This window comes from Lasioglossum baleicum, chromosome 12 (assembly GCF_051020765.1).
Source record: "Lasioglossum baleicum chromosome 12, iyLasBale1, whole genome shotgun sequence".
Taxonomy (NCBI): Eukaryota; Metazoa; Arthropoda; class Insecta; order Hymenoptera; family Halictidae; genus Lasioglossum; species Lasioglossum baleicum.
Window position 1 is genome coordinate 10,914,573 of NC_134940.1, and position 22,616 is coordinate 10,937,188.

Here is a 22,616-nt window from a genome sequence, read left to right on the forward strand (position 1 = left end):
TCACACTGTCATCACACAACATCTACCCAAGCAGATAAGAAATCCTGAAGTTCCTCTAACTCTCTCACATTCTCAACTCCAGGGCACTGCTCCTGCGGCCAGTCCAAGACCCTCCAAGGTTAAGCGGGGAGCAGTGGCTCCCAAGTAAAGCTCTCAAGGTCCCCAGTACCCACACCACCTTTGACATTTCACTGATCCTAAAATTTTGTTCAAATATTACTAAAAAAAATGGGAGAGATTTGCAAAAATTCGACTTTCAGGTGCTAAGAGCTTATCGTGGATCGCCGGAGGGTAACCTCGCGGGGCGATCTCGATCCAAGATGGCGAGAGACGACGCGATAGGTCGAAAAGAGCCGAAGAAGAACCGGCGGGACGGGTGGGGTTGATCGATGCACGTGCGATTACCGCGACGGTGGTGTAGCGCTGTTTCGAGCATGTTTGTCGGCTGATGAGCGCGCGGATCGTCGAGCGGGTAAAGGCGTACCGGAGCGGCCGTTTCATTCAGTACACCGACGACCGTACTGCCGGCGAGACGGGTATAGCTCGATTCGCGGACGACTTTCGCATAGGTGCGCACTTCCGTGTTCTACACTGTGTGTCGTGCCCGTAAACACATTTCCCACGGAATTTCGGACCCGAGTGACCTTGCACCGACGAAGGCCCCAAAAGATTTACGGCGACCAGTAAGATTCTGCTCTTTTTTACCATTTTTTCTCGAGCGACTCTGCACCGCGATCCGTTGTCCCCTCCGGCTGCGAACGTTTCAATTAATTGGTTCATTGTGCTGGAAAGATGTATAGAACTGTTTCAAATTGCCGAGAATGGCACCTCCCGAGGGACCATTTTCTTTGTTCGTTGTGAGCTAAAAATTTGATTAAATTGTTGTCACTGTACCAGTTTGTTCGTCCTTTCATAGCAGTGCAAGTATGTAATGCCAACTATTCGATACGAACGTTCCTCTCATTTTTACCATTTTTCGTGTATTTATTACCTGCGAAAATTTTAGATACATTTTTACACAATTGCAAGTACTATAATCATTTATTGATATTGGTATTTTTTTAAAGATTATACGTGCCAATAATTTTGTACCACTTTTTAAATGTCCCTACATGATCGATATTCCTGTGCAATTAATTTTTAATTTTTCTTTAATCATCTATGACGGTGCTTTTCAGAAAATTCGTCTTTTTTCTACGTTTCGCGCGTGTGTACATTCTTCCTTATCTGAAAAAATGTTATAAGAATTGTTACGTCAGCACCTGAAGCACCGCTTTCGAAATGGGTCCGCGAAGGCAGATTTTCGAAGGAGATGCTGTTTTTTGGTTTCACTTTTTAAGAGCAGAGTTTGAGGTTTCGCCCGAGTTATGCAAGAAAGTTCAACTCTCTGCTTTCATGCTCGTGGCATTTCGTGAAATGGTAACTTTTCCCCGGTGGTATTTGTTAAACTGCCGTCCAGTTTCCTTTTCTATCTGCTTGCGTGTCGTTCGCAGTGTTTTCCAAGTAAAATAGTCGCGCGGAAAGCGTGGATTGATTGATTGATTCGTTCTGTTTATCGATTTTTAGTAAATGGTACTTTCCTCTCGATGACGTCAAAGAAAGCACCATGCAACGGTGCAGCGAGTGCAACAGAACGTTCTCTCACGTGTCGCGGAATGTTTACTTGTTTTCCACCGACTTGTTGTCAGCTTCATACTTAAACTGTAGACTTTATACATTTCTGCATTCAAGAGTACTTTTATATTGTTTTCAATCCATTCAAATGATTCAAACAAGAACAAAGTGTCTAATTAACATATTTTTGTTGTCGTGAACATATTTACGTTTTTTGTCGTCTCGACGGACAGGGGAAAACGTGAAATATTCTTTGCGTCAGTAGATTAGATAGACTGCGAACTTCATGCATTTATGATAAGAATAGATCGGTCTAATTTCTGACAGTAAAAATATTTTAAGAATTTAAATATACTAGTATATTAGTTTTAAACTATTAAACATATTCGACAAGAAATTAAATATTTATTTCATCCCAGCTTGTTGCAATTTAAGTAGAAAGTTTTACATTTTGCATAAAGATCCGCAGTCTACTTATAACATTCGTCACGTTTGCAAGAAATCAAGGATTATTGACAGAATAAATTATACTTTATTCGTTACAATGTCGCCTAGTAAATTCCATCGCATAATCAGACGTAAGACGTAATTACGCTTTCAATAGAGACTCATCACGGAATAATTGGTAGTTTGCTTTCAATATTCATCATCTTCTTAACAATTAATATTTCTATACAAGATACCCAGCAAAACAGTATACAAAAACCTCATGCTGATCATAGGTTAATCAACCAGAGATTGACAAACGTCATTTGACTCTCAACTTGATTCGGTATGATAGCAAATGCAATGAACTTGCTGAATTGTATGAATTTATTAGAGGCACCGTAATCTTTCTCGAATTTGTTGTGTTATCTCTCGGCTAATATTTGCATATTTTACACCGAGGTTCTAAATTCTCGATTTTCGCATGTGCAGTTTGTGCAACCTGTGGTTTTCCTCGAGTTTTCAGCGAACGAGGCACTTCCTTCCGTCATACTAAATTACTATCGGGTTTTCTCGGTGGGGGAACACCTGATAGTCGCCGGAAGACTTCGTTGCGAAGACACACCGCAAAGGAAGACCCGCAGAGCGGTCGCAAATTAAATTCGCGTATTAATACCACAAGCCCGGCCTTGCGCACCGTGGTCCCAACTTAGAATTTAGCAATTCAGAATCGATACAAGCGACTTTTCCAAATGTTGAAGTACACATAACGTAGACAATTTTTTCTCTAATCATTAAGAATATCTAACAGTTTGTTGATAAAAACTGCTCAATGCCAAAGTCCTAGACAGTGATACATAGTTTGATATTCAAGTTTACAAACCTCGTTGGTCGATAGGCACTTATATTTCCCATTGTGCTGAATTATAGTATTTAAATTGCATGCGTAAGGTCTAATTACTTTCTAAAAACATTCCGAACCATTAGTCTAATGCTTTATGACGACTTCTGCATTTGCATATCTATACGCGAAAGAACAAGTCCATCCAAAAAAATATGCGTACAAGAAAATTTTCCTTCGACAACAATCTTCACCTCGTTCTACCTTGTATCGAATCTGAATCTATGACAATTGATTTCGTATTTAAACATTGTGTAATGAAAAACGAATCACCCTTGAATTGACTGCGTTTATAATTCGTTCATTCGTTCCGAAACTTACGAACAGCAAAAATAACGTCGCGGATTACCGTGATGCGCCGGAAACGCTTCCGAAAGTGGTCCTCGAATTTCATATTGAGCCTTCTGTGATCGAACGCACGAGAAAGTGATCCACCGAAATTGTCGTCAATATTTATTCGTCGCGACGGAAAAGAATAGCAGCACGCGAGAGGAACATCATTGCGAAGAAGCCAGAAGAGAGGACGCAGGAAAACACGCTCGATAATTGATGTCGGTAGCTGGCGTGCATTAAAGTGCCATTACTAGCGATACCGACGATTTTGCAATCGGCGAACGATCATGGCCAGTACTTCGTTAGATGATCGGTGGAATTAATTAGCTTGAAAATGGGACTCGTTAAACGGGGCTAGAAGATCAATTCCCTGATGTTTCAGCGTTCAAAATTTACCACGTTTTTATTAGCTCGCTTTCTTGTCTGTCAGTCTGTTTGTTTGTTTGTTTGTTTGTTTGTTTGTTCGGTACAAATTTTGGAGATACTGTGTGTCTCGTTGAGATATGATTTTCCTGAGCTTAAAAAATGTCGGAGTTCTGCTCTTCTGTTAATATTTAAGTGTCAGAAATATCAATTTTTCAATCGAATGTAAATATTGTATAGTTGATTGGGTTATGTTTCTTAGATTTTATTCTAACATTCTACAACGTTCTAACAACGTTTGCTATTCTGCGTCTAAAATGTTTGTTTATGCGTTTACAAAGGTTTCATGGCGTTTTAGCATTCGTCTTCACAGTATAAATATGGAAATCTGCTATATGTGCTCGTAAACTAACCTTATGCAACCGATAAATATTCAATTCGTTTTTTATAGTGACACAATTCATGTACGAAAAGACAAGGAGAATAATAGAACCGGATAAAACTCATCTCAATAAAAATTCGATTAAAATCATCCGATAGAACGTTCCAGTCTCCTTTTCAACAACGGAGACCAAAAGTAGTTAGCTCGTAAAAAATGTATCGTTCGACACTAATCTAACCACAACTGAAAAAAAGCAATTAACTTGCAGTGAGTCACTCTAAAGCAAGTTCTCACGAGGCTCGATAAGCGCCGATAAAAACGGATATAGCAGAGCTACCTGTTTCGCAATGCGAGCGACTCCTCGCCCGCCTAAGTGTCGCGGTTGATTAATCATTCAGAAGAGTTGGAGAACAGTGGTGGTATACCTATCTCTCGTGCAATCGAATTACGAATTTACTGGATCTACGGCCGAGAAGATCGATCGCCAAGGACGTTGGCGCCGACCTGATCAGACTGCGCCAGTGAAAGTCTATCAATTTTGCCATAAGCTGTGCGGAGGTGTAGAGTCCACGTTCAACAAACTTGGCTGCAGTTTCGACTGCAAGACGACCAACATTCTCGCTACCTTTGTCAACACGGAACAGACTCGAGGAAAATTGCGGGCTTTTCGATCAAGATCCATGCTCGCAGAGCGGAGATCGAAATGCCCGTAATTAACGTAGATCACCGTGAATCTAACGGCTCGCGCACAGAGTCATGGGCAATTACCACGGGCAATTTTCGTGTCGAGCGAGCCCACTCACGTTCGAAAACTCTGTTTAACGTGTCACACTGTTTTCCGGTCGCTGGACAAACTGCAACTTCCGCGGAGACCGCTGGGAACTTCGAATGTGTTCCTTCTGAAGTGGCAAAAATTCTGAAAAATTCATGAAAATAATAATACACTTCATTGTGTTTTTTCTTTTTTGATGTTTTTGATTTTTTACAACCAGAATGTTCCACTTAAAAATCCGAATTAATTGCGGTGTGTGTACCTGGGTATTTGACACCTGTTACATTTCTTTCTCAGAATTTTCGCATGTGGCTAAATAGGGAAAATAAGCCAATAACTAATTTTTTGCATTTTACCCCACAACTATTTTACCCCCTTCCGGTATAAGGTTAAAATTTTAACATATTTTCTTTATCTAAAAGTCGTGATAAAAGATAAATGATTACTAAAATCGTTTATCGAAATAACCTTTTTTCCCTGCAATGTTTACTGTGGTCATTCACGTCTTGTTAATTGCGAACGTGATTATCCCGAACAAACCAAACAAAGATACTGCGTATCATCGTTTTGCGTTCATCCTCGATTTGTTTCTCTTTCCTTCTTTTCTCGTGTACTCCTTGTTTTTCCATGTTCGAGGAACACCGGGCACACTGTTTTTAGAATGATGTTTACGCGACTCGCCATGCTCCTCCGATTTGCGTGCGACAGTTTGTCATTACGAAAATTGTTGTTGTCGCGTACACGTACGTTTTCCGCGTTGTCACTGTCACGGTGCTCTTCCGAAATTATGGCTGCGCGGAAAGACTACAATTGGTCTTCGGATCTTTGTGCGGAACGAAAATGGTTGATAGCGTTCATTCGATTTGAAAAATTCGACGAATTCTTTTATTAATAATTAAGGGTCTGCGCCAATAATTAAAGGGGTAGTCCTATAATTACGTGATTAATTTAAATTTCTTTGTAAAAATATTACAAAAAATGATTATTATCGATTTGAGGACTGGAAAATTGAAAAGATAGTATTCATCCCTTTTGAGAAGTTCTGCGAATTCTTGACCCAATAATTAAGGGACTGACCCAATAATTAAGGGGGTAGTCCTATAATTAAGTGATTAATTTAAATTTCTCTTTACAAATATTGAAAAAATAGTATTCATCCCTTTTGAGAAATTCTGCGAATTCTTGAGCCAATAATTAAGAGACTCACCTAATAATTAAGGGGGTAACCCTATAATTAAGGGATTAATTTAAATGGAAGAAGTTGAATCGAGTGGTGCGGCAGGAAAACGTGAGAAAACTCGAAAGGTGCATAATCGATTTGTCCCGTGAGCAGCACAATTGTGGATCCCGTCACGTTGACAATGGCGAGCCGAATGCAGAGCCGGAAATTAGTTTCGCTGGGAATTCTCGGCTGAAAATTGAAAGTGAATTTCGCGTCTCATTAGAAAGCGAATTGCCCGCCGATGAGATATTCGTGGTTCGTTCGAAACGCGTAACACCAAGACGCCGGGAAAATTGCACTGTTACGATATACATGTTAATGGCCACCGTTTTTCTCTGTCTGCTCTCTCTCTCTCTCTCTCTCTCTCTCTTTTCTTCCTCGACACCAAAACACTAAAGAATTTTTACTTGAATAAATCAACATCAAGCGCATTGCAGAATAAGCATCATCATGATCGGGAAAGATTTTTAGATTTACGGAGAAAAAGTCCTTGGCAAGTCTAATAACCTTGTTGCCACATAAATCATTAGATACATATCCAGTGACTCCGAGTTATTAATTTTTTGTAGGTCTAGACATTCTAGACTGATGTCTATCAGTAAAAAATATTAGAAAGAATAGTTTTCATTCGTATAAATATCTGCAGTCTAATGATTGCAATTGCCGCACGATAAGAAGCGGGACACCGCGATGCAATTTCTTTTACATGGTTGTCTGACGCGCGACTTCTTTCCCAGAACCATTTTCTGCTACTAAATATCAGATTTAATTATTATCGTAAACAGTGAACCGGTGTCGCACAGCTGCCGAGTGAACTGCAAATTTTTATTGTTTACCTAGCAGTTAACTTTTTGCTCAAACAATTTATTCCATTAAAACGAGTAGAGATGCTTACAAAGAAGGAAATAGGATAGCCTACTGACCGCAAATAAAATTTTTCTCTACTGAAGAGAACTCCTTTTCAAACTGTGGAATTTTGTATTTTAAAGAAAAAGCAATTAGCATTTCCGGCAAAATAATTTATTTTCGAAGGAGGAGAGATCCGTTTCTTGAGACTATCCTTTTTGGGAATGTTCGAGGACCTCTCTCGATTGTTGTGCTCTTTTTACCTAGAGAAGAAAGTGATACGAAATTCGGAGAAAGCGTGCACTAGTTTCTACGGCAACTCTAACCAGCCACGCGAGTTAACAAGATTTGCGATTCTACAAATTCGTAAATAATCCTCCGGTTATTGATTTAATTATTGCACCTATGTATATTAAAATAATGATATCACCTATTACTCGGCACCTCTGTTGCATTGACACACCTAACTACACGCAAAACGATTACGGGATCTATGGAAAATTCATAGCCCACGTAATTTATTGTAATTATTACCTAATTACATATTTATCAAGCTTAGCAATCATGACAGCAATCACAAAACCAAATATATTTTAATATGTAATTAATATGTAACACGAATATACCTTATAAAGAAATGTAAATGTCAAATGTTTACGAGACGATTTAAAAGCTTCCGTACACGAGATCACGTTTTTTCCGGTTTATCGCTCTATAATGTTCGTAAACATTCGCAGACGATTTATTGTTTTCAGTCAGCACTGATCTTTCTGTGTAAAGAGGCACGTAACGAGCTTAATGCGAGATTAAACGCTGATTTAAATGTTGATATGACTGTTCGATTAAATTATAACTTCACGAGCATCATTCGCTAATTTCCACATTCTGCGCGTTACTTAACACAAGCGGCAGTCAGGGAGAGGAACTAATTTTGTAGCTTCACAGTTTTATTTTCACCATTCGCAGTTTAATAATTACCCAATTAACCTGAATCGGTAATTTTCCAGAAGACCGGAAGTCGACAAGATTGAAAACTCAAGGGAGTCGGAAGTTCACTGTTTCTCCACGATTTCCGGTTTCGCCCGGACCGGAAGTGCTCACGCCGGCGGAGAATATCGAGCTATGAACATCGTGGCCAATCGACAGGCTTGAGGATCGTCGACGAGGACCGGAAGCGCGAAGATCGATCATCGGGATTCCAGCGAAAGTGACTCGGGAAAACTGGAGACGATGTCGTTCCTACGAGCCGTGGGCGATTTGATCGGTTTCTTGATTCTGACGGTGGTCTCGATCGTCGAGAGCATTGTGAAGTCATGCATCCCCACGAAGTACAAGATGAAGAGCATCGCTGGCGAGATTGCTCTTGTGACTGGCGGCGGGGGTGGTTTGGGCAGACTGATCGCGCTCAGAATAGCCAACCTGGGCGCCATCGTTGTCATCTGGGACGTTAACAAAGAAGGTGAGGGAAGGACATGCGTTTCTAGATTCTTCAAAAATTGGGATTCGTCATTTTGACCCGTTAGATCAGTTCTCATGAAAATCCAGATCGAGTCTCTATCGCAATAAAGTTATTATTCCGCGGTCAAGAGGGACCGGAGAAGTGGATGGTTACGCGTCCGGATAATTCTGCATATTACACGGTCTCGAAGCTTGGTCTTAAGCTAATACACGGTGTCGGTCGCGTTCCACAGTTTATTATTAAGTGGGTGTAGCAATTCGACCGGGAATGTTCGAGCAGATTGGCGGAACAGAATTTTGCCGGCTCGTTAATAGTTAGATAGTTGTCTCCGAAATAGAGTCGAGTTGGTTCGAGCTCCACCTTCGCTCTCATAATCGGACAGGATAATTGCAGAATGGTCAAAGCACCTGCGAATTTACTCAGCTGTAATTCCGGCGTGTTGTGCTACAATATGTTATCCAGGGTGCACGCCCACTAATAAAAACTGCGATCGACGTCTCCTCGGCGGGATTATTAATTACGTAATTCGCGCGCAAGCAGGAAACGATTACGCGAATCGTTCCATCGGCAGTTCGGTCGTCTTACCATTTCAACGGGAAATCGCGAACGGGCAGCTATCGCGGCCATTGCGAAAATAAAAACAACCAGCCTTGCAACTATGCTCACCGTATGTACGCGAGAACAGCGAAACCGGTGAGCGAACTTTCGATTTCCATTTGCAACTAGAGGAAACTGGAGCTCGAGATATCGCCCGTGGAAGCAGGCGTGGAGATCGTCCAATTATTCATTATCTGTTGGTGAAAATCATTTTTTAATATCAGGTACCTGCGTACAGTAAACAATGTCCACGTGCTTTAAAGTCGTACTTTAAAATCGTATCTACCCGATTTTTCGTAGAAAACAAACGTAAAGAAATTTTAGAGAAAGAACCACGTCTTACAATATCTCGTAAAATGTCAAGTCTGGACATTGTAGAAAAGTTATTTGATTTCAAAGTGTGCACTCAGACTGGTTTCTTTGTTAAAAAAAAGATTGACAATTGATTTTTGTTCGGGTGTCAAGAAAGATATTTGAAATCGTGAAATCGATTGATTTAAGAATCGATTCCGTCGAGTTAGAAGTCGCAGCATGCGTCAGTTGACCATGAATATTGTACGATCATCGTCGCGACTCTTCGCGCGATGTTTTACGTGCTTAATTACTCGAGTGAACAAGGAGACTCCATTGTCCTTCGTATTCCTGGCATGCCTTGACCATGCATCCATTGGAAATTCTCCTCTAAAATCTGTTCTTTGCATATTCATTTCCATGTTTGGCTTCGACGACATGGAAACGCTTTAAAACTAATTTTCTCAATAAAAGATTAATCATGAATAAGCTGTGAAGAAAAATACACAGAATATCAGTTAAAGATTAGTCGAAACACCGGCAAAGGAGAATATTTTTCCCAACACCGCGCTGTCACACAAATGACTGCGATTACAAGTACCATTTATGAAACCTAAAATAATATTTTATTGCAATTTTTGGTTTTAGATAAATGATCCGGAGAAATGTACTTTCCATTTCACCGAGGAACCGATTAATTTTTCCGATTCGCAAGTTGGAAAAGTCAGCTCGCGTATAGTGACTCAACCAGGAAACCTCATTAATTCGATCCGGTCACCGAACCAGATCACCGCCACCGCGTCTACGAAATTAGAAAATAATTCTCCGCGTACCTATTTACCAGTTCCTAATCGAATCAGTTTCACAATCGACGTGACAAAAGTTACCGCGGCTTCGAGCTGGTCACTCGAATTCGCCATAAACGGATTAGTGTAGTTATCGCGTTAGAGGGCTTCCTGTTTTATGTAACGGCCTCCCGACGGCGCACTATGGGACAAACTGATGAAACATGTGTCAAAATCAAAGAACTTTCGATAGAAATGGGATAGAGCGATGAAATTTTTTAAAAATTAAAGCTGAAACTTTGCAGAATATGGGACAATTATGGAGATTGTGGAACGAACGTTTTTTAACCTTGAAACAATTCGTTAAACTTGCACTATTTCAAGAAAATTGTGGTTTTCCCAATACCACGCGCGGAACAAATGTTTTTTTTAGCATGCTATACATCATTTCCCGTAGGTTTTTTCACACTGATTTCAAATCTGGTCTCCAAATTGTCTACGACCTCAGGATTTTGCAAGAATTTTTTGTGAACACAACTTATAAAATCATTTTTTCATTGAAATGATTTGGTAACCCACTAGTTTGAAGGAATATTGTATTCTCATATATAAAACACATTAAAAATAATCACAATGAAGTATTTGAACGTTTACTTAACGTATATCACTTGACGTATCGCTGCGATTGTTACTGGCACTCCTTGTAGGCTATGTGTGACTGTAATGTAATTTAAAGTAGAGATATCTATTTTCCATAATTATATTTTCATTTGCACAGGAAGTAAGGTAAGTATTTCATCATTTTAACTTACTTCTCATCAACGAATTTTTTAACTACTGGTGATACCTTATTTTTTTATTTTTATCACCAGTAGTTAAAAAATTCGTTGATGAGAAGTAAGTTAAAATAATGGAATACTTGAAATTCTTTCAAGGTTAAAAAACGTTCTCGTTAATTATCCCATATTCTGCAAAGTTTCAACTTTAATTTTGACACAGATTTCATCGATTTGTCCCATAGTGCGGCGTGGTGCGTTATCAACGAAAAAATATTAATTAGTATATTAATTAGAAGCCAGGCTGCGCACTTTTATATAAAATCAAATTTGTTATGAGTTTCTGCTGCACCGACTCTGCAGCTCGGATCCAACATGGCCGCTAAGCAATACGATAAATTGTCAATCAAACGATTTTTTAGTAGCTACACAAACTGTGATTGAATAATATTTTCTCAACACATTGCGCAAGAAACGAATCGTTTAAAAATGATTGCTGTAAAATGGATTCCACTAAACCTCAGTTTACGAATACTCGAAACAACTAGATTGTAGAGGAAGGCAGAAACATCGTTACAAAGTAACTAACAATTAGTTGTACCTGTACAGACGCTTTAATTCACGCTGCGACTTGTTAATTATAATTGATTCCCAAAAAAATCCACTCAATTGCGCCTTGACGTCATTTTACCTGGCGGCTATACTGATTTCCACGCTAATGTAGCACAAATTTACAATTTCAGTACACAATTTCAGTACATCATTCGTTCTTTTTTTGTCTATTACTGCCGGAGGATAATGTGATCGAGCCCAAAGTGTTCGCGTGTAAATAGTTGCTGTATTCGATGTAGATTTGCTTGGCATACTAATCGGGAGGACTCGAGTGCTCGTGGGCGGCCTCTCGATAGCTCTCGTGGCGGCCTTTCGTCGAATAACCATGTTCATGACCTTCGCTACCGGGAAATAATACATTTGATGACCGACCTTCGGGAGCCACACACCACCTGCATCTCGCTAATGCTTCCGTGGCGATTCCGCAGGTGTTTGTACCCACAACCTCGAGCCGTTTGCTCGTCGGATGGGAAAACGATATAGTTTGGCGTCGTCGTAAAAAGTCGGAAATACGAGACGCTTAGCTTTCAGTTACGGAGAACTTTCTAGCTTGGAGCTAAGCTCGAAAATGGCAGGATGAAACTTGCTCCAAGCTGATCGCTTGAGAATGTGTGTCAGTCTGGGGATTCTAAGGAGACGACAAAGTGGTCGGCCATGCTGTCGGCGCGAGATTTGCCGCGTTGTTCAAACGTCTGAAGTGAAGAATTACGTCTGCAAGGTGACGACAATGTGTTGGGCAACGAGGCAGCGTAAACCCGATAAGAATCTCCAGGAGATTAATTGCTGCACGAAGGGAAGACGTTTCGGGTTCACGGGCAAAGGAAGCTCCGCCGCGGAGTGAATTTTAAGCGGTGGCAATCGCGAGCCGGCATTCGCGGGCGGAATAGTGATCGGACATGGCTGCACCGCTGACAAGCGGATTAGTATACTTTATTGTTCGCAACCGGGACACGTGTAGCCAAAAACGAAACGGAATAGCGAAGGGCCACGACGCGTTCATCTCGTAACTGGAACTCTTGGTCGCTTAGAAACTCGTCTTGTGTGTTGCAAGATTTCTGGGAACTTGGATCCATTCAGGACCTAATTGAGCTGGATCCTCGGACTTAATTGGGCCAGGCTTTTCTCTTTGTTTCGGCAATAGCCCTTGTAATTATATTCTGTTAGACGCAGCGTGTACCTTCATGACATTTAGAACAGGATATTGAATCAACAGATCTCGCAGCATTAATATTCTGCTAAACGCATATTATGCTAATATATGAGTTCTTCTAGCATCACGCAGTGCATTATAATTTATAATTTCAAACAACGACACGTAATAGGTTAATCGATTTGATTTTGTTCGTTCGAGATTGATTTAGATCGATGGCAAGCAACTTACACGTTGACGTACTACGGTTTGTGTAGATGCGAATCCTCTACATTGCTCCGTTAAACGTTCTTATGTCATTTGAAATCATGAAAAATTAATGAAGTGAGGTTGGACGTATCTCCAAGCCTGTGCAATTAGATTGTACTTGTTAAACTTTAATCACATATTTTAATTCATACCAGACTATTCGGTGCAAGATGCCGACTACTTTTAGTATCTCGATGTTTCGAATAAGTTCTTCGATTCAACCAACAAGCAATCAAATTTCTTCTTTGCCTTCGGTTCAGACAATGTGGACCTCAATTTGTGATTGGATATTGACATCGACCAACTACGATGGTTTATTTTAAATGGAGAATTTGTACAATTCGAAGATCGATGGCTGAGAAATTTCACTGGAATCGCTCGTTTTGCAATCGCCACGTGGCAGGCCAGGAAGTGGCGCGTATTCAAGGACACGTGCAAGTAGATCTGCTCGACCGACCTGGTAAACTGGTTGATGCTTACAGAGAAAACCGTAATTTCAAGCGAGCCATTCAGCCGTCGTCGTGTGCTTCGCTTCTACAGTGTTCACGACACGCATACACGCTCCTCTCTTTTCGCATTCGAGCCACCTCTCACCGATCAGACTTCGGCGATCCTTTCCTGGCCACCGTCCGATCAAGTATTTTAATCGCTTCCGCAAATTCGTAACGTAACTGGACCAGAAATTTTACGTTCCATAATGTTGATAAATCGACGTATCGTGAGTACGTGTTCGTTTCTCCGGGTAAAACGAGAAAAAATTACGAAACGATTACGTTGCCATGACGAAGAGGTATGCCCGTCCAATTCGAGGGTACAGCAACAAAGAGGATGTTCTAAGCTTTCGAGGTGAAGAGGAGCGCGATAAAAGGCCAGAAAAGAGCGGATTCCAGGTCATCCGTCAGTCCACCTGTTGCGAGCGATTAATATCCTCCTTCTCGTCGCCTGTACCCGGTCTAGAGAGGTCGAGGCAATTTAGCTTGCCATTCGCTCGTGACATTTCGCCGTACAATTCGAACCCGAGCGTCGATCATCCGACAGCCAGCCGCTTTTCGCGGCCGTACACTTTTACGTAGAAAGTCTCTGTGCGCGGCGAACGGCCGCTGTCTCGCTTCTTGGCCAAGTGGTACGTGTGCTCACGTAGAATATGAAAGATGTAATTGCGAAAACAGAGAATATGTATCCTGTTTACCCGGCGAGCGATCGTGTTCCGTCCATATTCGCGGCAGCGCTCCAAATTCTTGCTCGTCGGCTATATTGTCCTCTCGAATGTCCGCCATTTTGTCACCGACTTGGCAAAAATAACAGGGCGAATGAACGGTACACTTGGTCCGCTATATAGATAACATAATGTATAAAATTGACGTGACTATAAATTTAAGCAAATTCCAAGGTTGTGAAATTAAAATCGAAGGACATTACAATTAATTTTCACGCACACAAGATTGTACATAAAATGCAAGATCCGCAGTTTAACGCGTCACGCAACTTGGTACGTTTCTTACATGTTTCATTTGTACAAGTGATCAGCGTCTTTGCCGACAATTACTAGTCACCTGGTGATGAAGCTGACTTCTTCCACTTCGCACTTCGATCATGTCGAGAAAAGTATGTCGCGTTAGAACTCTTGGAATTGCAGAATTCCTCGAGAAGAGTTAGAACAGCAATTCTCTTTGGGTAATTGCATGGAAACTTCGAATAAGGATCATCAATTGATTAATCCCGATCGAAGCGATTATGCATCTGGTATTTTTCTAACGGAATTCATTTACTCGTTGGAAGGAATTCCTCGCGGTAAAATGAGTCTGGTACATAATCTATATATACAGCGGCTATGTAGAGAGGATTCCTGAGAGGAAGAATCCTCTCCCCTATGCCGAGAGAGGATCGAGATATGCTGAGCGGTTTGTTCCATTTGCATATTACGAGATTATCGAACGAGTTCGCGAGAAGTCCTCCGAATAACATTGGAAAATTAATTATCGCGTATTATTCGCTGGTCAAACCACCGACGATAGAATTCAGCGGGGTATGACGAGATCAACGAAGATATCTTTCGATGTTCTAGAAGATAAGACCGTTAATGATTCCGGTCGTAGTTTCGTAGATCACGAGTTCGAAATACCAGCTGTTTCGAAGGTTCATCGATCCCTAAGATGTTGATCATGGATCCTCAGTGATTCCATATTCTGTGCTTTATGTTTCAGGCACGGAAGAGACCGTCAAACTTGTCCAAGCCGCGGGAGGAACCTGTTACGGTTATGTCTGCGATCTTTGCGACCGGGAGGACGTTTACAAAAAAGCCGCGCTAGTCAAGGCGGAAGTGGGAAAGGTGAGGATTGTATAATGGACCGGATACTTGAGCTTGTTCTGGGACCACTGGTCGACGCGATCTTGAGCAATTCTGTTCCTCGGTAACTAGATAGAAGAAAGTACAACTCCCGATTTAGCCTGAGATAGACTGGCAAGTAGATTGCGGAAGTCTCCGCGTTTAGAAAATGATTGACAGGCGAAAGACTGGGAGCTTTAGACGGAATTGGTGATGTATAAATCTTGTTTGAAAGTGGTATAGCTTCAACAGAATCATTTCCGAGAGAACATCGATTTTACTTAACACTTTGCCTACCGGTGATGACTAATCTTTAAAAAAACATAGTCATTCGGTAGGTGAAGTGTTAATGGCTGTCTAAAACTATGGTCTACAAGGACGGTCTAAAAGACAATTTAAAATGACGTTAGGTAACACTTTAAAAATGGAAATTGTAATTATCACGCTAGTCGACGAAGATGAATTTATTTAGACATACCACATATTTGGAAGATACTATTATCAGAGACTATGACCAGAAAAATGCACGCACATCCAAGATGGCGGTAGCTGGAATTCGAGCTCCGACAATTGAAGGGGTGGATGGATAAAGGTGTCAAGTAACAAATTGTTTGATTTCTGTGAAAGAGTTTTTAGCGAGGTATGTTGTCCTTTTTTGATGAATGAAGATAATAACACAAATCAATTACAAATATATATATATATAATGTTATGGTTAATCTCTAATACAAAAAAAGATGATAATTATCTTCATTCATTAAAAAAGGACAACAGATTTTGTTAAAAACTCTTTTACAGAAAACAAACTTGACATCTTTATCCATCCACCCCTTCAATTGTACTATTACAGAAACTTCAGGCCGACGTTTTTAATATTAGATTGAATAAACTCACACAAATCGTGACCTGTTTTCCTGAAATAATTCCAGAAGAATGAAAGCTAACCGGTTCCCAGCGTCCTCCGAAGATGACATTGACGACACACGCAATAATTAATTGCACTATCTCACGCATCGGTTATATAAATTGCGATTTGGAGAGTCGAGTTAGTGGATTTGATGGTTATCATGGTGAACACGTGTTGCGTCCGAGGCAGCTCGGGAATTATGAAACCTTCTGGTGTTACGTCAGAACGTTGCAGTATACATGTATGTACATGTATACGTCGCCGTTGATCTGCTTCGGAGGACCGAAGAATTTCGCGCTTCTGCAACGTTTAATAGCCTTCCCTCGATCGCTAATATACCCGTTCGGCCTGGAATTTCGCGACCTTGTACTTTATCCGTCATTTCAAGCGGCGAAAGTGTCCGCCACGAGGTACGACGATAATGAACGGTGTCCGGTGTGCTTATACACGAACCTTTTGCAGGTGACAATACTGATAAACAACGCCGGCGTGGTCAACGGAATGAAATTTATGGACACTCCGGACAAGCTCATTATCCGCACGATGGATGTCAACGTGATGAGCCACTTCTGGGTACGTTCACATCTTTCTCGGCGCTTTTTACCGGGTTGTATGCTGCAATAAGACAATTAGTTCCAGCTTTGCACGAATATTTCGTTTCGTTTTTGTACGATGGTAGACGAAATGAATGCTGTTACGGTGGTTCTAATTTAACTGTGACTGGAACATCGTTTTTTAGTTGACGCGTTGAACGTTTGTTGAAGTCTATCAATACCGACGCGTAACGAATCGAGTATTGATATTTCAGAGATAATTGACAACAGAGAAAATCTTCTAGATCTCGTATCGACGTGTTGGCGTTAATGTTTCAGCTAGAAAATACTAGTCGCCCTCGTATAACTGGAAAGTTAGGTTCTCAGGTCACAAAAAGTGGTTTTCCAACAGTTCATCCATATAATCAACAGAAGGTGGCAATTTTGTATCAATTTCTTACATTAGCTTATTGGTAAAAATGTTTGGCTCAATTACGACACATTCTACTAGTAATCGTGGAACAAGATGCAAATGTTCTGCTACAACAACACAAAATATAGTGAAAGTCGATAAAATTCGAAATTCCGTACAATGTAAAAAAAGACCATTTTCTAAGTATCGTAAAATATTGAAGTGAACTTTCGTCGAACTGTTTTAGCGCAGGGACATAACAGCGCAAGAGCAACTGCAGTGATTTCAATGCGTGGTGAGAGCAGCATGATCGCGCCGCAAGCGTGAAAGCCTTTCGTACCCGCGATTTTCTTATTTTGCGAAGCAGAAACTATCGGCATTAAGGTCTCTCGCGTGCACCAGAATAAATTTCACTATAGTATCGTCAGTAATTCACCCGAGGTCGCAAGGCCTTGAGCGAACACGAACGATCACGCTAAAATCGCGCCGAACCTGTCAACGACGTGTAAATCGTATAGCAACAAGATAAAATCTACAGGTAATAAGTGCAGGAAGTTTATAACTAACTAAACGGCCGCCATTTGATCAAGGTGTAGTTACTACTGGGACTACTATTTGGAATAATAATATTTATCCTTTGGATAGGTCTTTGTTGCAGAAACAGTCTCTGTAAATAATTCTTAGGTCGCAATAAAATCATACGAGAAACTGAAAAGATCAATCGGGAAGTGACTAATTAATGTTAACTAGACAGCGGAAGTTTATGCACGATAAATATGCAAATATGCTCGAAACATATGCAAATTTTTCCGATATTAAGTATATATTACATTAAGTGTTAGGTACAATATCGAATATTAATATTGAGTATCGTAATTCGAATTACAATAAATTATAATACAATCATTTTTTCTAAATTTGATTGCTAGCATTAGTGGTTTGAAGTACAGAATTGTAGCAATCGTTTAAATAATTTAATCGTCTATATATTTTGTCAGAAAATTCCTCCATATATTATTTAAAGCACGCTACGGAATATTAACAGCAACCATCGCTTTCGTTAAGTCTGTATAAAATTCACTTTTTTTTTTAACTTGTTGCTCGGTTCTTGGAATTTTCCGCGGCGGTCGTAATATTTGCTTGATCACTATTTTTTCTGTGCATGGAAGTATTAATATGTTGAATTAATTGTGATTTTCTATCGCATTTTACACTTTTATTGCACTTTTCACAGTAAATATTACTTTCATTATTTTCGTCAATAATGAAATTGGGATTGCCCAAATCCAGCTTTTCATTAATAAAACCCTGCTTTTCCGAACTTTCGGCAGTTTAATAATGTTGGCACGCACACTCACAAAATTCGCCTTATCACTTCGAGTATCAAACTGTACTGTTCGAATTCTAAATACCAACAGCTAGATCTAACATTCAGTAAGCAATATAAGGTCGTAACATCATAACTTGTTGAGGCGTCTTCAGTATTACATATGTATATTGGCATATAACTATTATCGACGCTATTCAGTTATGATAAGAGTGCTTATGAATAGATTAAATAAATTTAACACACACACACACACACAAGATATATGATTCATATGAGCATGAGTTATGCTTTTCCACGGAAAATAATATGTTTTGCAAAAAGTGCAAACTAAAAAACATATTTTTGGAATCCTCTAATCGCAAAACATATTTCTGTTTAAGTCCCATTGCTTTATCAGTTTCCTATACATATAAATATGCATTTGCATAAATATCCGCAGTCTAATGATAACGATGCTCGACATATTTTACGATTTCTTGGATGTTTTTATAGCTGTTGCATTTCTTGATAATTTATTGATAAATATAAAATGTTTGTATAATGTGGTGAAATACAAATTTTAGTAGTAATGTAGATTGAAGTTTTTATGAAGCTGATCGTGAAGGAAAATTCGGTTCAATTTATTTTAGAAAAGTGCAATTACTTTATCTTGATTGTTTCGGAAAAATAGCTGGATATGTTAGCAAATGTTTGTTGGCTGAGCATTTTAGTATCGAATAGGAGATATGGAGGATGAGGAATTGCAAACGTGCGCGTACGTTGGCACGGTAATTTGAAAGACGAGGAGTGAGAGGCATTCCTGTCGTCTCGTACCCTCTGTTTAGGACTGTTGCCGTGGGTCAGGTGAGAAAACCGGTCGGATAGATACAGCCAGTGGGCCGTGCAGTTGCAGTACACACTCGTGTCCCGCAGTTGCGACACCCACGAGAGGCCACACGCTTACCAAACGTACTCTATGTATGTACTATGTAGTTCCTCGATACGAAATGCCCGCTTCAGGCTGGCTTCAGGCTCGTGTGCTTTCGCGCAATACTAGAACGCCATGCAAAACCGAGAGAGCCGCTTCTCGCAGTTTCTTAACCGTGCACGCTGTTTTCGTTAATTGCTTCGCCAATAACCGCCTACAAAATGCGCGTTGCTGAAATATTCCGGAGAAACATACACCGGCGAAAGGAGCACATCTGTTCATATTAAAACGCAACCTCCTTCTCTCGCCAAAGTTCTCCCCGGCAATCTCGATTACGCTATCTTCATCGCTGTCTTCTCCTTGCATCTTCGTGCCACCAGTTTTTACTCGATTTTAATCTTGTTAATATCTGCTGACATACGACTATTATCCGTGTCGTACCGTTTTCCTTCGCCGTTTATGATACCAGTTTTTGCTCAATATTAAAGATTATAGCCTGACATCGTTTAGAGAATACTGGAAAAATTGTAAAATTCTAAAGTGACTGGAATTAAACCATTCAACTGTTCGTTTCAAAGAGAAACCCTCTTCAAGACTTTAGAGACAATTTCACCGATTAATTCTGGTGAGCATATTTTCATAATCGGAAAATTCTAAATTTCCGTGGTTCTCGATTCCCTCCGATTCGAGGAACAATATCGATCCTTCCAAGGGAAATCGTAGCTGGCAGAAAGATTCTAACTGGATGCAGAGTGAAAGTGTACGCGTCCGATGCTGAAGAGCATCGGCGATAGCGAATAACGCTCGCCGACATGCGGATTCAGAGCACGAAGAACGAAAATTGTACCGCGTGGTTTGGCCGAGAATACCGATTTCGCGTTACGTCATACTAGTGGCGTCGGTTTAACGGTAATTGAGATACTGTGTTGTGTTATCGTAATAAGAAACGTCGGAATGGAAAAAAAAGAAAGAAACAGTCACGAGAGAAAAATTGCAAAGAGGGACAAGGTCTGCCGGTTGAACCGTTCGAAAACATTTATGCGCCCTATAATTACATCTCGAACGATTTCTCGCCGGTTAAACTTTGCCCGACCGGTCGACGGGTTACGCGCCTCGCGGGTTTTACTTTCAAAAGTGAGAACTAGGAGAAGCTAGCCGAAAAGTGGGTTAATTGGCGGGTAAAGGGAGCGTCAACCGTGTGGACCTTTCGCTGCATCCGATGTCACGGTCGTTTCGGCTGGATCCCGTCATCCACTTTCCAATGCCAGTCGCAAAAAGTCGTTTTTGTGAAATCTGTCTTCAGGCTCTGAGATTTGACGTATTTCTTGCGTGTTCGACCTCTCCGCCCCTCTATTTTCTCTCGTATAGAACCTGCAGCGCACTCGCATAGTTCAATAAAAATTGTGGAAAGCGAAAAAATAAGAAAATTTTTCAATATACTCGATGTAAATGTGAATGTTGTTTCTATATTTTTTTCTGATTTTTTTAGACGACGAAGGCATTCCTGCCGTCAATGATGGAGGACAACAAAGGTCATATAGTGAGCATAGCTAGTCTGGCTGGTCACGTGGGAGTGCCAACGTTGGTCGACTATTGCACCTCGAAATTCGCGGCAGTCGGTTTCGAGGAGGCCCTTCACATGGAACTCGCGGTACCAATTCCTGTTAATCAAATTCCTCGCACGGTTTTCTGTCGAACGTTCGCGTCTGATGGAACTTCCGGAGTTACCGAACACCAATTTTCTTTACATGTTTGCTTGTTGTATCTTCTAGGCTGATGGCTATAAAATCAATACCACTGTCGTATGTCCGTTTTTCATTCGTAGTACCGGCATGTTCGAAGACATTTCACCTAGGTATAAACACGTTTATTCGACTGGGCATTTTAACCCTTCAACGACGACGATGGCTGTGCACTGATATTAGAGTAAAAGACGAAATCTGAGACAAGTAACGTTGACTCATTCGGTAGTGCTAGTGTAACAAATCATTATGGTAACACTACACTGTCTGTCGTTTTTGAAGGATTAAGTATCCGCTGTTAATATGAATAATATCGACGATATCCGAGTCTGATCAATGTGTACCTCTATTCTGAATTTATACAGATTCGTGCCGAGACTTAGCCCTAATGAAGTGGCGGATCGAGTTGTCCTGGCCATGAGGTGCAACGAGAAGATTGCTGTGGTACCTGGTTACCTCTACTTTTTGCTCGTATTGAAATGGTAATTAACCAGAATTATTTTCCCAGTGGATGTTTAGAAAGTATTTTATGAAGAACCTTAACCACTGTATAATAATTACTATTTTTTCCACAATTTCCAGGGCCTTCCCGTGGGCTTGCGCAGGGATGTTCATCCGAGGGGTGGTCTCGAGCACGCTCAGCGTGTACAACAAGCCGAAGACCGTGCCGAAGAAGAAGGAGCCGATATCCGACGTGATAACGAAGCACCAAAACGGCACAAACCTTCAGGAGCAGTTGACCAGACGTGTCACCAGCTCCGAGAAGAAGCCATAGTCTCCTGTGTACAGCCTCTTATTTGCCGAAATCGTTTCCACCGGTTCAAAACTATCGGACAATAGTACCCGAGGACGCTGTCGGTTCACGACACGTCGCTAACGCTCATGTAATCCCACGGCGCATTGCAACGCTGGTCACGCGCGTGCACGTTAGAGTTCTATAGCGTTTGTTCCGCGAGAGTATTGCGCAAAAATCTCTTGGGGAAACGAGTTCTGTTCCGGCGTAAAAGTGTAGACCGAATTCTTCTTTTGTAACGTGTCCGACGAGTACAATAATTATTATAAAACCGAGGAGTCGATTTCAGGAGGAGTTGCCAGCTTCTTCGGCGTCGAAGCAACAGGGAACGATGACGCGATCGTGAGAGTGAAAGTGTCGGACGTGTACCTCGAGCGATTCGCACTGTTTCGACGTTATTTAATTCGTAAGAGGAAGATAGTTACGCGCGGCAGGAGCTCTCGCAGCTGGTCCGAGCACGGGGACCATTTTTACCAATAATTCGCGACGATGTGTGATACATTAAACGTTCGTTGTTCTAGCTCGTAAGGGTAGGCTAAGACTTTTCTATTTTTAATGTCTAACCGACGGCCCGTGGAGAAACACCTGGGCCACTGTAATTTATCCTACGGATATAGACGACCGCGAGGAGCCGACCGATTTGCCGAAACGAGACATAAAACTCGAATTTTCACCGAATAGCGCTACTCCAGATTTCTCCTGGTGCACGATTTTGATGGGAACTGTAAAAATAAGTGACACGGACCACTTCAATGTTTTTTAAATAAAACTTGTCAAAACCAATGTTTACTACGTATTCATATTTTTTAATTTAAGAGGGGTTTTTGTTTTATTTTTATTGCCAAGACTCTTTTATCAAGCATGAACTTTTGCGTTGACCTAATAGAT

General features: G+C 40.9%; 1 protein-coding gene across 1 annotated transcript; it reads left to right on the forward strand.

Moving 5' to 3' along the window:
- The first annotated feature begins 437 nt into the window (after positions 1–437).
- Positions 438–22,511, forward strand: LOC143214398 (estradiol 17-beta-dehydrogenase 11). The gene is made up of 8 exons (XM_076435426.1): positions 438–683; positions 7,867–8,318; positions 14,983–15,107; positions 16,474–16,584; positions 20,683–20,844; positions 20,966–21,048; positions 21,301–21,417; positions 21,518–22,511. The coding sequence occupies exons 2-8, from the start codon at positions 8,090–8,092 to the stop codon at positions 21,708–21,710; spliced, it is 1,020 nt and encodes a 339-aa protein (XP_076291541.1). The 5' UTR covers positions 438–683; positions 7,867–8,089; the 3' UTR covers positions 21,711–22,511.
- Positions 22,512–22,616: the final 105 nt, after the last annotated feature.